At 41.4% G+C, this 17,309-nt stretch overlaps 1 protein-coding gene across 5 annotated transcripts in view; it reads left to right on the forward strand.

Annotated features, from left to right (window-relative positions):
- Positions 1-17,309, forward strand: part of gria3b (glutamate receptor, ionotropic, AMPA 3b) — a 112,227-nt gene that overhangs the window by 55,281 nt on the left and 39,637 nt on the right. For all 5 annotated transcript variants that reach the window (XR_011684429.1, XM_071457140.1, XM_071457141.1 and 2 more), the window contains one exon: positions 2,231-2,470. Coding sequence is in view for 4 of the 5 variants with exons in the window: in XM_071457140.1 (XP_071313241.1) it covers positions 2,231-2,470 (240 nt within the window). In the remaining variant the exon portion in view is untranslated. The remainder of the gene's footprint in view (positions 1-2,230; positions 2,471-17,309) is intronic.

The raw sequence follows: 17,309 nt of genomic DNA on the forward strand, positions 1-17,309 counted from the left end.
TAGACCTTCTTTGTTTGTTTGTTTTTTTTTTTTTTTGCCCCTCAAGAAATGTCATCAGATGCACATGCTGATTAAAAGAAGAAAAAAAAAGTACTTGTATTACTGACATGTTCACTCCCCCAAAGTGGTTATAGATTTGTTACAGAGGACATTCAAATGATTGTGTTACTGATTATTTTTCTTTTACCTTGCGTCGTCTCAGGTAGCAATTTCAGCAAACAGCATCTTGTTTTATGCAGCCTGTGGAAGGGCTTGTTTGTTTTGCTCGGTAGTTGACATTCTGGGTCAATCTTGTATTTTTTTCCCTTTTTTGTTTACATTCTTTCTTCTTTCTAAATAGATCAAATTTTTCATCCAAAGATACCATGTATATAATCATAATAATAATAATAATAGTAATAATAATAACACAGACACACCACAGTCTTTTTCTTCCAAATTTATAAATGAACCACCGACATCAATATCTATTACAGCATTTAAAAGAAGTGCTGCAGTACATGAGTTCAGAGCAAAGTGCAAAATTTCAGAGCTTGTTAAAGGCTGAAGTGAAGGGATAAATTTTTAGCTTTAGCTTTTTAGCTTAATACTTCATACTCATCTGATATCAATAGGTGGTGTGTTCCATAGCTTTGGGCCATAATTGACAAAGGTTACATCCCCAGTTTCCCTAAGTGTTGCCTTCAATCATAGTGTTCTTGGAGGAATATAGTTAGTCGGGGAGTTCCTCGCCCATTAAGGGCTCAATTCTAAAAGGAACAGGAAGCCAGTGTATAGCTGTAACTGATATTGTGCTGTCAACAAAGACATTGTGGGTACACCTGAGGTCATTGACAGTGAAACTGTGTTCCCTTTTCACTCGAGGCAGAGAGAGCTGTCTTTTTCAACTCTTTCATGGGAGGTAGCAGAAGCGGCGGCAGGCAGCAGTGGCGCTCACAGCTGCTGTGAAGGCTGCAGTGAGTCCTTCACTGTGGATGAGGGAACTGAGCGATAACTGGTGGGAGCTCCCGGTAGGAGCTGGAGACCTTCAGTGAATGGCGTGACGTGTCTGCCCTTTGGCTTTCACTTTCCTACCGCCACAAACACACATAATTGCACTGCGCTGCTTGCATTTACACCTACGGGATTCCTGCTGACATCCTGTCCTACTGTGAGCCAGACTATTGCCAGATTCACTTCACCCTCTGATGCAGTGCATGCTGTTTTTTTCACCATAGTCTATTATGCGTAACATGCATTTTTCTTCAGATGCATTATCCAGATGCAGAGACTGAATATTATAACAAAATTATTATAACTATAAATTTCTGTGTGGTGACCACTGGGGATGCGTATTCGGCTTTAGGGTTGCAACTAGCAATTATTTCCATGATTGATTACTCAATCAAAGGGGTTGTAGTCTCCAAGCCCAAGCTGAGATAACCCTGATGACATCATTAGGGTTATTTTTTTCAGGCTATGAAAATCTCTCTCCAGAGCCCTGGAGGCCATCACACCGTCTGAGCAGTTGCCCTAATGACTGAAGTTGAAGTGTAAAATCTGTGGAATGTCCCTTAACTGACTAATTTGGTCTGTAAAATGTCAGAAAACAGCAAAACATGCCCGTCGCAATTTCCTAAAGCCCAAGGTGACATTATCGTTATGCTTATTTTGTGCTGGTGCTGTCCTCAGCCTGACATTTTACTGTCACAAAAAATAAAGAAAAGCAGCAATTCCTTCCAATAAAGGAGCATTTTTTGCAATTTGTTTAGCATTTTTGCCTAAATCCAAGTTTCAATAGATATAATATATATATGATATATAATATATATAGATATGAAGATGTGTATTTATTTATTTATATAAATATATCTACACACATAAGCAGAAGTTCTCAAATGTTAAATGTCAGCAGCAGCAGTAAATTGACCATTTTTTTCATTTAGATCAGAAACTACAGTATTTGATCAAAGTGTTAAAAAAACAAAACCATAAATCTGACTGTACAGAATACATCAAGGGTTATATATTATGTATTTGTATTATTTTTTTTCCCAGGATATGCTGTCAGTGCTTCAGTCAGTTGCATTGGGGGTCATTTAGAGTCCACCCTTAATTTGCTATTAGTGGTGGGTCAAACGACTCAATCGACTTATTGCTGCCTAAAGTGATGAGACACACATTTGCCAATGTGCATACACATATTTTGCTGACTTGTTTCTTAATCTCTTGCCCTGTGCTGTCCCTGCAGTTTGCTCCCAGTTCTCCCGCGGGGTGTACGCCATCTTCGGATTCTACGACAAGAAGTCCATGAACACCTTGACCTCGTTCTGCGGCGCCCTGCACACCTCCTTCGTCACACCCAGTTACCCCACCGATAATGAGGTGCAGTTTGTCATCCAGATGCGCCCCGCCCTCCGGGGTGCTGTCCTCAGCCTGCTCTCTCACTACAAGTGGCAGAAGTTCGTCTACCTCTACGACACTGAACGAGGTAGGTGACGGCGCGGGCCTTGAGTCAGGACTTCAGGCTTGAATTACAGCGTGGAACCACAGGAAATGTGTCAGTGACTCAGGGTTGCAGCTGCACACCAGGGTTAGCGAAGGATAGATTTACCCTGTAATACTTTATGAAAGCCCTGTAAAGCTGTTTACACTGCACTATTTTATACAGTAGTTTGGTGATATGTAAATGTGAAATATATTCACTAGCAGCTCGTAATACTTGTAATAACACGTTACACTTTAAGAAACATCACATCTTATGAGCTATAACCTTTGGATTCTTCCAGCAGTTTGCTGGTCGGTGTCAGTTAATCTTCTGTTTAATCATGTTGTTGGTATTGGCTCGTCTTTCATCTGAAATGAGGTATGTCACAGCTGCTACTGAAATGTTTTCTACAGAAACCACAGCCTCTCCCTGCCTGTGGGGGCTGATCGTTCCGTTGCGTCTATGAGGGGTTTTTGTGAGGTTCCCAGATTGCACTGCCTAGTTGACAATAAACGCTGGTTTAATGTAGCAGCGCGCCGTGTGTATGACGACCTGTCAACATGGCGAAGCGTTCATTTCTGGTATTTCTAATGTCAAACGAGAAAATGAGCTCATTATCTCTCAATAGAATAACAGCCCCATCCTCCTACAGAAACCTCAATTTGCTCAAACAGCACCTGGGCAGAGGGGAAGGACGTGTTGAACATGTGACAGACAAAGAGACGATATGTCTTCTTCTTTGTGAGGGCTCCAAAAAGGGTGGCTACATATTCCTCCCGCTCTGCACATAGCAGCTTGGATTTGCTATGTTTATTTGCTCATTATAGAAAGGTCCTGACCTGCAGATATGCTTCAAGCAACCTGTCTTCTCTGCAGTGTGCTCTCTGCTCTGAGTTTGGTTCTTTTTATGGTCCAGCCTCGCTCCCCCTCCTCTCTCTGTTGCGCTCTGAGGCAGAATATGAAGTGTGCTTCAGTGCAGAGTCCTCTGTCTTTGGGTCTCTGGGCCTGTAGGGTCTGGAGCTGAGGGCCTTAATCCTCCACACAGCCTGCAGATAATATGTGGTTAATTAGGGTCACTCTGACGAGAACACTCATCAGATCTTCCCTGGGGATGCTAGCAACCCACACGTCCTTCATCACAACCAATACTGCCCAGCTACCGGTCCCCATGCCTCTGCTCTTCCTCGTCTGTCTGGCAAGCGAGACAGTCTGGGGCAGAGTTGGATACATTGTGGAGGTGGGGAAGAGAGCCTGTAATACAAAAAGAGAAGAGGTGTTGGAGAGAGGGAGAGTGATGACAAACAGACAAACAGACAAACTTTAAAGAGTAAAAACAGTGGCAGAGGGCAAAAGTGGGAGGGAAAGTGAGAGGGAGGAAGAAGTGAAGCACCAATTCAGTCCACAGCAATTAAGGCAACAGCAGGAGCGTGTGATTTACAGCCTGTTACCTGTGTACAGACAATTCCCTGTGTACTGTACATCCCCGTGCTGAGGACCATGCCAAGCCACTTTTACCTCTCTGCTTACTGCCAGTGGTATAAGACGATCCCTTATTAGTGGAAGGACATTGGCCCCAGGAGGGGATTAAAGTCGTTTATTGATGCACTCCATCCAGCACTTTGGGGGGCTTTGACACTTGGCTCATCAAGCAGACAGATGTGTCAGAGAGCCTCTATCTCCGCTTATCAGGTAGTGCAGCTCCCCTGGCAATATGGACACTGACTGCTGGCTAAACCAAGAGGAGTGACAGGGGAAAATAGTCTTTAAAAGTGTTTTTTTTTTGTTTGTTTTTTGTTTTTTCATCCTCAGGCTCAGAAGCAAATGAAAAATGGACAGACAACTTGCTTTCGTCTGTATTAGTTTCAGTTGTTTATTTATTTAGTGCTTCCAAACTTTATTTGTCTGTCATACCCCCACAACCCTGCCTCATGAGCTTCATGGATACCACCTGTCATGTTCCAAATGTGCTCATTTCCAAAACGTACAATTTAATTGTCAATCTAACGATTTTAATTATTGATACATTGCACTTAACTATTTCAATTGATTACTTTTATCTAAGTATTGTAACTTTATGTGTTTAGACAACTTGTTCAACTGTGTAATCATTGGCTAATTATTTCAACTGTTCCAAAATTACTTCAGTTGCTAAGGAACTATTTCAATAACTATCACTATTTCGACTTCTCTGTTTGCTCATTAACTTTAATGCATTCTCATCATGTGGTGTTGAAGATGTTATGACTGACACATTGTGATGACAGGTGTGCAGTTAATACAGTAGCTTACTGTTGTTTTTGTGAGTAATTTAAATTGAAGATTAATATCACAGCGATTTAGAAATGTTTATTTTCCTCCTAATGCAAATATATGGATACATATTTCAAACTGACTCGTAGGAATGTTTTTTAAATTAGCTGAGCTAGCCTACTTCACAGTCACTTACCCCTTTGCGACTGCAGAAGTAGTACAAGTACCTCAGGCTGGGACTCACTGATCTCTTTGTTCAGTCTTGATGCAGCTCTGGATCACCTGACTGAGGCTCACTGAAAGAGCATTGTCTTGCAATACACTGCTCTACCATGTCTTTCATGTGTGCATTGTCTAAAAAGCAGAACGGATATGCTGAGAAAAGTGATCTGATCTTGAATGTAAATGCTCACTACGCAAGCGAGTGAGAAAAATCTAAAATATTTAACATACAGCCCTGCATGCAGGCAGCGGTGACAGATTTCTGATTTTGCAGTACATACACAGTGAATAAACAAATAAATCCGGTGATAAATGAGTCGCTGCTCAGGCAGAGCAAAACACCTGTTGCAACATATTATTTTCTTGGGTGCCTTTTTTGCCTTTTAATTTGTGTTTGATAAAAGCATTGATCGTCCACAATACTCGAGGTAACTTCGCAATTATGCTCTAAACTCTCCCATTAGGGAGGGAAAACGGCACTATGGAAAAAAAAAAGCTCAGTTCCACCATGAGGTTTTATTCAGTCAATAGAAAAGATTAATTACAACCACACTATTCATTTGGCTCTGTTATTGGACTGGCAAAAAATGCTTTTAGGCTACGGTGCAGTGCCTTCAGTCGGAGAGTGATGGTCCATATGCTTCAGGCTCTGATGTATTGGATGGAAATGGAGGTAAATTTGTGCCCTAAATGCTAATATCAGACAGCTGTTTGAAAGCAGACATTATGATGAAGGAACCTGCAAATGGAGCCTCCGTAGGCAGTGTTACACCGGCAAAATGAGTGGCTACTCTTCTTTTATCTGAGGTAATATATTGGCAGGCTACTTGACGTGTGTGTGTGTGTGTGTGTGTGTGTGTGTTAATATATGTGTGGGTAGAGAGAGATGAAAGATCCAAACAGAAATCACCACTCTTTTTTTTGATTCACCCCAAACATCACGTACAGTATGGTTAACCAGGAAAAAGTGACAATCTCGGCAGCACTCCTTCAACCATATCCTCTGTTTCCTCCAATTCTCACCTCTCCAAGAGTGAATACTCTTTTTTTTTCTGTCTTTTTCAGTTTGCATCAGCAGCTGAATTTCCCCTCAAAAAAGAGGGTGTGTATAGGCTGAAGGTAGATGGATCTTGCCCTTTCTGTTCTGGCGGTCAGGTATGGGCAGATAATTGCCAGGTCTGTGCAGCAGAGACAGATGATTACAGGCTTTATTGTCTCTCCCAGGCACAATCAACCCTGATTCAGCAATCTCACCTCTACTTGATTTATGATTCACTCTCTCTCTCTCACACCCTGTATACCTTTTCCTTATATGCTTTTAGGTTTCTCTGATGGCCCTTCCTCCTGAGAGCCTACCTTTGAAGCTCATTGTGACTGTAGTAGTGCAGCAGTCACAAATATCCGTTTCCTAAATGCAGCAAATGAATCTGAATTTGGAGTGGTCACAAAAAAATTAATTGCTAAACAAACCCCAGGTGCTCCAAAAACTTGTCTGTTGTGTGTTTGAAAGCTGAATACCAATTTGAGTCAGTGCTGTTTTAGAACAGCTGTCCTGCAGCAGTAGATACTGTGAACAGTGCAAACAGTGCATGCCTTTATGTATTTTAATTTTTCCAATAACTACAACTGATCCATTCGCTAAGCCCCGCCCCCTGGCAGACCTGCTTATATCAGCTTAAACTCTGATATAATATATTGGATGTGCTATTTGTGAAAGGGGCATTTTAACCCACAAACTAACTAACTATATGTGTGTATAGACCAATATGTGCCCTAATGTTTGGTTACTACTGTAGGTAGCTAGACATGCTAATAATTGCAGCTTGCGATGGAGCTGGTGGTGCATTTGTTCCATGTTTGCTCTTGTGTTTCTGGTTTTGGAAAGGCTACAAAGAACACCTCCATCCAAACACTTTAAATGCAAAGTGTAGCTCTAAATTCAAAGCTTGACAGGTCTGCTGTGCCTTGTCACAATCACTGTTTGGGGGAGGGGTTTAGTAAAGGGTCAACTGTATGTCTATCCTTCCCCCATCACGGCTGTCTCACTCTGCGCCTTCAGTGTTTATGTCGCTCCCTTGCCGCTCTGCATTACTTTGATTTTGTTAGTTTTGAGGGGGGAAAAAAAGCAGTTCACCTTCAACTGAGCAACAAGACGAAAAAATAAAACCTGAATGAAGACGTAAATATAACTGATTGAGTTTTCTGACGCTGTAAAAGCACTTATATTACCCTGTGACATCTCGTGAATACCAATCTGCGGAGAGCAATGCAGGCAATATTTTGTGGTAAGACCTGGAGCTGCCACCTCTTTCGATCCATGATGGTTTTGTGAGACACAGGATTTTTAGCCTGTCACACAATAACCACTGGCGGTGATGACATATTAAGAACAATGCTGGGCCTCCTGGCGGCTCCCTCCATCATTTCCTCTCCTGATCAATATTCTGAATGTGATACAGTTAGGAGGAAAACGATCCAACACGTAGCTGCTGCACAGAAAGCACACAGCTATTTGCTTTTATCATTTAACTGCTGACAGATGAAACTACAGCTGAAATATAGTTCGATATTTAAACCGTCATTATTGCACCAGGAAGTCAAATGTACTTTGAACAAAAATCTGCCAGGTAGAAGCTGTAGTCTGGCATTCAGTCCAAAAATACCTCCAGGGCACTTCTTTTATTCACTGTGTCAATATTTTCAGTGACCTCAACTGCAGCTGAGACTATTCAGCAAACTTATCTGGAACAATAAGGTGCAGTATTGATCAGTCGAGGTTGTCGGAGTATTTTTGACCACAGAGGGAATGTCTTATTATAAAACATGCAAATATGTGCAAATTGTGACCTACTATATGGTCTCCAAAGTGTTTGCAGGAACTTGTCTTTCACGTCTATTGTTAAAGGTCTTAAAATGTCAATATTGAATTTAAATGTGATATATATTATAGCAGAAATATATATTTATAACCAAAAGCGAGGCCTTATAGTGGTGCTGTGCTAACGCAGGAAGAAATTGAACTACACCAAAGCTGTCCTTCAGAGAAATATATTTACTTTCTAAAAAAAAAAAATGTTACTTGCACCTTCATTATGACTCAGGCAGCTGTCTCCCAGACAACAGTCTGAACCTAAACCTAAATCAAACAGGCCAATTTTAGTTTCCCATAATGAAAGCAATGATAAAACAAATGAATCTATGCAAATATGTGGTTCATTAGTCAAAGTTTTTCTGTTTGAAGTGTGCTCCAAAACAACTGAAACCATGAAGTACAAAAGTCCTAAAATCAAAACACTGATTTTTCTTCGCCTTTAAAGTGTAGTAAATTAACCTTCCATTTAAACAACTTAGTTCACACTTTAACCATTTTAATATGCTAATTTGAGCCAGACACATTACATTCTTTAGGCAGACGAGTGATTTTTCTGACTTGCAGTCATCTACTTTGTTGTAATCTACAGATTGCACTTCCAACAAATCCACTCAGGGACTTTAAAATACATTTTTTTCAGATCCTACATTGTGTTTTTAGGTGCTGTTGGCTCAGTCAGAAGATCTTAACTGTACGTGACAAAAATGACTGAGTGGAAGCGGTCTGACACTGACAGAGGACATGCACACAGTGCTGACATGCTGCTTGTTGGTGTGCAGAGCTCGAGTCACGTGTAATATCAGTGTAGGCGATGTCTGAAACAATGGAACTGATCAGCACGTTCACAACAACAGACAGCTATAGAGTTCATGACTGTTCTGACGGGCTAATGTACAGCTACTGTGAATCACTCAACACATTCCTAACCCACTCATCCAAATATGTTCAGTGTCTCTTCTTATCCATCAGATGTTAGACATAAGGCATCTTAACATTCAGTTTTATTTTACAAGCAATTGAAGGGGTCACATTGAAATCCTGAGCTTTTTATTTCAGTTTCAATCTATTGGCTAAACTATTTTAATTCAGACGCTGATTACGTGCCTCTTGTCTGTGCCCAGACAGTTAACATTTTTATGCTAAATAGCACTGGTACTTTTAGACACAGTCTTTTTATTTAATAAGCAGAGTGCAGACCAGATTAAAGCCTCTTTTAAATATAAGCATAGAGAAATATTGCAGGATTTGGATCAGGTGTATTCTTGCACATGTACTTGATGTGTATGTAGTTTTTCTTAAACCGTACGGAAGTGGGTGAGAACTCTGAACACGTGATTACCTCTGTCATGGCTGCTAATGTCAGTGGTTTGCTAATGAAATGATTTGCAAGCATCGGATTGAAGGCTGCATTAATCAAAGACTGCTTGGCTTTATATTAAACCCTCATAACTCACGGCAGACACTGTTGATCAGCTGTTAAACAGGCAGACAAGCTAACTGCAGTCTGGCACAATTGGCAGAGTGATGTGCCAACACGGCCAAGAGGCTTGTGAATGGGAGGATTGGATGACCCCTCATAGTTAGCCTCATCTCATTTAATTCTGCCAAGCTACTGTAGATAGATATGAGGAGGTGGGAGCGAGGGAGGGAGGGAGGGAGGGAGAGAGAGGGGGGGGGGGGGGGGGGGGTACAATCAGGCAGCGTCAGATACACTGCAACTAAAGCGAACCTTGCTCCCCATTCTTCAGCAATCCCTCTAATTGGCTACCCAGAGACAGTTGCCTTTGTTCCCGAAAAGAGTGAAACAATAAATGCCTCCCGCTGCTTCCTCAGGATGCCTTTGATGGCAAACCAAAATCAGGTTCGTCCTTTAATTTGATTGTGTTGGTTTGGCCTCGCTCTTACTGTTATAAACAACAAAACAAATCAAGTGGTGTGATACACTACCAGACGCATTAAGGACTGTCCAAACTCCAGTCATTAGACACAGACTTGAAATGGCTGTTGCTTTTTGCTTCAGCACCATCAGTTGAGGACGTGTGGTGACATGTTTTCATGTGCAGTGGCTCTGTGGTTTGCATTTTAACCACGGTAGTAGACCGAAGCATCGTCTTCACCAAGTGCCACTACGAACCATCAGCTGCTTTTTCCATCTCAGTTCGTTATATAAGTAATTTTTATGCCATTCTGACACATTTCACACAAATAATGTCTAGTGAAGTGCAATATTGTCGCCCACAATTGTTGATTTATAGTCTCTGCTCGCAATGTGAGATAATAAGTGCGAATGCCATCTCCCCACTGCAACCATGTCTATATCATAGACTGCAGCTTGTTTGCCAGGCTTTGTGGTCTCATCACAGCCACCATAATGGCACGTCAGCTGCACCCAGCTGAGACTTTACACACACACACACACATATGCCTCTTGTGCTTTAGTGGTCCTCTCCTTCATGGCTTCATAACAACTAAATTATGCATGCATCAGGAGAATAAATCAGCTTGGACACGCTGACAAGAAAGGGCACATCAGAGAAGCCATAAAACGCACAAGAAAAATAATATTAAAGAAATGTGGGTGAAGCTATGCATCACTGGCATTTTCTCTCTCTCTCTTTTATTTTGCAGCCATAAGCAGGTATCACTGCCAAAGTGACATCGCAGTATACAGATAGTCCGGCCTGCAGTGGCAACCTCTGTAATTCAGTAACCCCTTGGGAAACTACATGTCAAGCACCTGTGCCTTTATAAAAAAAAATTAATTAAAAAAAAAAAAAAAAAAAGCGATACAAGAACCATCGTCTGTCACACTAAACACAATAAACCTCTATGCTCTCTCAGTGTCCTCTTTTAACTCAACCTGGAATAAAGCCATTTTACCACCTACCCAATGCTAGCTTCAGCAGCCATGAAATTACTGCTGGGAGCTTCTTTTTTTTCCATTACAACAAAATGCGCTGGCCTTTGCTTCAAGCAGTCATAGAAGAGGCTGATTGCTTTGATGTTACACTATGTCACGGGGCCAACTTGATTTGTTTGCTTGAAACAACATATAAATTGAGTATATGTCATCCTCAGGAGTAAACACAAGAGTAGAATAATATTTGGACTTTTTTTTTTATGAAAGGTAAGTCTGTCATTTTTTTTATCCAGCTGATTAGTTGAAGCTACCTAGAGACTAAGCTACACACACACATGCACACACACACACACACACACACACACACACACATATATATAGGGTTGTGTGTGTGTGTGTGTGTGTGTGTGTGTGTGTGTGTGTGTGTGTGTATTAGCACACATGGCTATCCATGTATACGTGCTGATAGGTCACAGTATGTATTGAGTGTGAGTGACAAGAGAACAAAGACCGACAGGAAGAGATGCAGGAGCACTGCAAAAGTCTGTGGGAGGATTTTCACAGTGGAGAAGCGTTGCTCTCCTCCCTCCTGCATGTATGCACTTCTAAAGATATAGACAGCATGCTGCTTCTATTTGATGTGACATGCGCTGCCTGTTTGATTAGGACAGCACTTGGCAGTGAGACTGTTTTGGTTAAAGGCCTACTGTAAACCCCACATCAAAGCCTTGGCTACACACTTTTGGGCCTCTTTGGCATTGGCTTTATGGTGAATGCTACGTTTCCACCGTCAGAGTAAACGTCTAAAGCTTCCTTTAAACGTGGGCTGGAAGAAGTGGAGGAACTTGCATCAGCTATAACATGTTTTTTCCTCTAAATTGCATAAGTTGGATGGGCTGGTTTGATGTAGTGTGTTTCTTCTATTAATTGTAAGGTGTTTAAAACCTATTTCAAAGGCACCGCAATTACCATGTCTTTACAGCTGCTTACAGATTCCCTCTGCAGACAACCGTCAGACATTGATTTGACTTTTCTGCTTTGATGTTACTTTATATAGTTTGCTGCAGGAGTCAAGAGCACAGGTCATATAACACCAGCAAATCACAGCCTATTTTATACAAATTGTGGGCCTATGCTAGATGACTAATGAGAGGAAATATAAAGCTTTCTTCCTCTCCCAGCCCAAGATTTTGATCTCCACTGCACAAACACTGGAGGGATCCTCAGAGCCCTGTGAGCTTACTTAGCCCAGAGGCAAACACTCACCAGGCCCTAAATACTGTAACTATTTATTTTGGTTTCCTCAAAAGACAATGGAGACAAATCATCTCTGGGAATATGTGTGACTTTGTGCATACATGGAGATGTAGTTAATGAAGAGTGAGATTTTGACAGCTTGAGATTTTTAAATAGACATTTGTAGCATCCTCCCGCTGAAGACAGCCCTCGGGTGTTGTTTCACGACGTCCCCACTTTTTCTGAGGCCACTCAGTCTGCAAGGATTTACTCAGTTGTGACTTGTATTTAGTGAAATCCAACTTTTTTTTTCAGTCCAGTGTATTTACAAGTCGTGAAATCGTGAAACCCGAAAGTGGCATGTCAGACCAGAACATTACAGAATTGTTATAACACACTGTTAACACAACAGAAAAGTCAAAAGCTTTTTTTTTTTTTTATTCTAGTTTGAGTCATGTTTTTTTTCCCCAAAGGTTAGTGTACACATGTGCATTAGAACTGACATGACATAAATGTGCACTTGTATTCTAGCACACAAGGAAACAGTAATAAATGTAAACATAACTTTAGCATAGTCAGCCTTTAATACCATTGCATGAACAGTGATATGAAAACATGCATAACATGTGGTAAACATAAACAGTTCACCAAATACAAATATGTGTTTATCTGCCGCTTACACCCTTCATAAAATACATGTGATGCACTGCAATAAAAGTGCAAACAAGCCTCAGAACCTGGTATGATATTAAATTCCTTATTACAGTGTTGCAAGATTGAATTACCCAGATTCTTTGCCTTTGGTTTGAGATGTCCCTCTATGAGATTCCTGCCTACACCACAACAATGTGGAGGCGAATGGAATTACTTCTGTGAAATCTAAGAGATGGATATCTAAAACCCTGGACAAATAAAACCAAAACCTTTCGCATGCTTTGATACCAAGAGAGGTAAATAACATGCTGTACATCTATTAAACATACAGCATGTTAATTCTCCCCTGTAATTTGGGGGAACTGACCCTTCACATTAATATCTGTAAAGTGCACTTTCTGTCTTTCTCTTCAGATGTTCAAACTTGGTATCAAGCCAACCGCACAATTATGAGTCAGAGCCATTATCTTTGTGGTTTCAGCTCAGTTGTTTCTGATGCCCTCTGAGACCCTGGACAGTACTCAGCAGGGCGTTTCAGCCTGCCAAAGACCCTCATTTACCAGTGGATTGGCAAGTTGGGGGGTGGGGGGGTGGGGGGGGGGCAGCCGCATTTACTGTTGGCTCAGCAACAACTGCCTCTTTTTCATGTGTGCACTTGAGATTTGATCCCCCAGAGATGAGTTCAAATCGTGTTGTTTGTGCCATTCATTCTTCACTCTTTGCTGTTTGCTGGTAGCTTCAGTGGCTTGTGGTTCCCTTTATTTATTGTGTACTGTAGCGTGGTTAACGGTGACTTATTTACTAACATTTCATTATTTGATCAGATTGGTAGATTAGATTTTGGATTGATGTGGATTAGTGTAATGCCAGTGAGGACACAGTGTAATGATACAGTAGTGAAATACCAGCAAGTATTATAGCTGGTTCTGTAAAACTGACAGTCAACTGGGGCTAATGCCGAGTTGTATGCTGAGAGAAATTTGCAATATGGTTTCTCTGATTTGTCTGGTTAGCCTGGATCAGCTGTGAGATATGAGAGAGGGTTGTGAGTGAGAGAGAGAGAGAGAGGCCTGTGACACTCTGCACCGAACCCTAATGAGAGGCAGGGAACCAAAGGAGCTGGGCAATGAGATTAGATGCAACTCAATTCAATTACTGCTGAGCCGCCACGGGTGACGCTTCAAAACTCATCCTGTTAAGATCCGGTTCCCAGTCGAGGAAGAGGACTGCAGCTCTCACTCCGCCACTGGTACGCTACACTGCCACAACATCTCATTCGCAACAGCTCTGATTTATAAGCACACTTGGCGTCATCAGGCTCCGTCGGGATTTGATAGCAGACTCTGCAATGTACTGATATACATTTAAAGGAAAATGCAGAAATAATTAAGTTTTCACCCATCTCAGCAGTTTATGCACTGCTCCAAAAACTGCACAGTTGTTTCAAGTGTGTGTTAAGCGAGTTAACGCCCTGTTTTAGCTTGAACCCTTTCCATGGGTTCAAACCCTGGATCCAGACCCAGACACGCAACACCATCCCCCATCCCCCTGCCCTCACACTTACCCCCACATGCAGAGGGAAGTTTGAGTGCAGTCAGTATTTTGCAAATGTTAATTCTGCCTCTTGTTCACTTCAGCTGAAGCCTTTGCAGCTGAGACTGGAAGTCTGCTTCTGTGAAGACAAAAGACCAAAATGTCTCCTCGGGCTGAACGGAAGTTATGGGTGACCATAGGTCGCACAGGCTCCAAATGAAATGAAAAAAAACACAACACACATAAAAGTTAACGCTTTGTTCAACTTAGACCTGCATGCACCCTGGCAACGTTGGCCAACAGCAACACTGCTGCACTGTGTTTGGAAAAGGAGAAATCTTTATGTACATGCGCAATATTACACTGGACTAGAAACTGCAGCATTACTCTCATGCAGCGGAGACAGTCTGTGAGGGTGGTGGTGACTGGCAAGTTGCCTTGTGCTTCAGGAGTGTGGAGTGCAAGGATGCATCATAGGTTTTTTACATAATTGTATTTGGTCAAACAACCACCACAGCGATGAAGACTCTAATCAATTGACAGTATGATAAAATGACTATACTGTACAGTACGTAACAAACTATATGAGTCTGAACACATATTTACCATGAATATCAGGTCCTGTTTATCCTATATGTGCAAATACACTGTGTACATTTCACCATGCTACACTGTTTGTGCGTGTTGTATGTTTATGCATGACACAACGTGACCGGCGGCACCTCTTCCTGTCTCTATGTCATGATTAGCACTGAGGAGCATGATCAGCAGAAGCCACTGCATGGTGCTGCTGCATTCATATCACTGGGATTTATAGGTGGTGATAAAGAAATGATGTTGTTGTCTTCCATAATTTATGTAGTTGACTGTAATACATTTTTAGACGCAGCACAGCTGTGGGGCTCCTGAAGGCGAAGAGGTGAATGGGATTTATAGCTTCTCTAAAGATCACTAGCAAAAGCATTCATGAGGGTCTCCAGTGCTGTTGAGGGGGGTGAATCCATTGATTGGGTGAAGCTGAAGTGGACTGGTCTGAGAAAGGTACCTGGCAGATGTAAGTGTATGCAGGGAAGCAGGGAATAACAAAGTGATTTTTTTATTTTTACTTGCTGGTGGAGATGAAGAGGGAACTATCAGTGTTGCTGCTGCTGTCAGATTAAGTTGCGCTCAAAGGATTTTGTTCATTTCAATTTTGAAGTCTAAATCACTGAACATAAACTTTTCTGCTGATGTTAATAAAAAAAAATAATAATAAAATAAAATAAAAAAACATGAGCAGAAGTAATCCATTTCTGGACAGACTATTTACCACCACCAGATTCCATCTCTTAATTTCCATACAAATGTAAAACTAGGCAGGCATGGAATCTTCTGTGAATCTTAAATGAATCCAATTGTTCCCACACAGTTCAGGGTTTGCCGGAGGCACAGGGAGACGAATGCCGCACGAATCAGCAATTTCAAAATAAAAGCCCTCTGTGATTCTAATCTGATTGATAGGACATTGTTTCCTTCTTTCACATAAGCGTTAGCGTAATTCATGTATTTCTTGCACCTCAGAAATGGAAATAGGAAATACACTTTTTTTTCTTTTTTTTTTTTGTTGACAGAACACTACATATATTAACATGTATGAGGCCCAAATCCCTAGAGCATTCCCCCATGAGCGTTTGTATTTTCTTTTGCTGTTCAAATTCTTCTGAAACATGTTATTGTGTCTGTCAAGCAGCACAGGAATCAGCGATTGCACCGCAGTAAGCAAAAAGATACTTGCAGCCCTTAAACAAATACCCACCCTATCATTTTATCCCATATGCATTGCATGTCATCTGCCCTGTGTGATGAGCATGTGTTAAATGGTTCATTGGCATGTTTAGCTTTACCAGCCATATTCTCAAGGCCTTTGCAAACCAGCAGAGACCATTTTGACCCATTTAATCTCCATGACATCTCTCAAAGTAAGAAGCTTTTATTGCCAGGAAGACAGCCATGCTATCCCACTGGTTTGTTGTTGGTGAGGTTCTGAGCAGATGCCTGAGGAAAATGAATAATGCATCCATGTTATTCAAACCTTCATCCTGTAACTTTTGCTTTAGGTAGGGAAGATATGGAAAGGTATAGTGCACGAGAGACTGTGCTCATTTAAGAATAATGATACTTGAGAAAAGCTTCAAACATTTTTACCTCACTTATTTTTTTCTGGAGGAAACTGTGGCTTTGTCCAGGTACAAATTCCAACTACAATAGACAGTTTTATGCCTTTAGACTACACTGTTTACATACTCTTATTGACCCATGGTGTTCTACTTCAGAAGTACAAGTGTTGCTACTTTTAAACAGCTCTGCGACCCAGAAGCCACAAAGGAACTGCATGTGTACCTTTACATGCCCTCAACAAATCATCTGAACTCTGTGCTGTGCTACAAGTTACGTTCATAAACTATAGGCTGAACTCCTTGGAGATGTGACCTGATAACCAGGTTGCCAGATAACCTTGAGGTCTGGCATGTTGATGTCTCCAGGCAGTAAGCCATTGCTCCTCTGGACAGATGACACGCTGTGCGCCAGTCTCTGCTACTCGCTGTGCAACTTGCCCAAAAGGTCATCCGCTGGAAATGTGGCTGTGTGCTGCAGTGGCGGCGTCACACCGGGAGGGCATGGCACACACGGTGCAGCCATCTCAGAGCATTTACAAGCCAAGAAAAAACAAAAAAAAAGAAATATGCTTGACCATTCAGATGGAATGGAAAAGAAGGGAAATGCAAGAGCAGAGAAATGAAGAGAGTCACAAAGTGGTTTTCTTGTTACAGCTGTTGTTGTTTCATTGCTGTCTGTGCTGGATTTGTTGGTTGTCTGCAGCCGGTTCATGGAGATAAGGCTGTGAAATGTGAAATAATGAGAAATGGCCCACAGTAAGAAAAAATAATAATGAAGAAATATGTATACATATATATATGACAAGTGTTTGCAGTGTTTACATTGCCCACTGCTGTAATCGTCATATAAAATCTGTACGTCAACCAGAATTTGCTGCAACTGGAGGTTTTTTCATCTTTTCCTTTTTCTGTATCAGTTAACCACACGACGGATGATGAAAAATGAATAGCAATATGGAAAAGAAGCTTATTGTACATACAGTTTGCAATTGCATTGTCCATGGCTTAATGAGATACCAGAAGTGTGCTTGATTTTCATTAATAACCTTCATGTTCTCT

This window comes from Trachinotus anak, unplaced genomic scaffold (assembly GCF_046630095.1).
Source record: "Trachinotus anak isolate AG129_WGS33_773 ecotype Australia unplaced genomic scaffold, CSIRO_AGI_Tana_v1 ptg000021l, whole genome shotgun sequence".
Taxonomy (NCBI): Eukaryota; Metazoa; Chordata; class Actinopteri; order Carangiformes; family Carangidae; genus Trachinotus; species Trachinotus anak.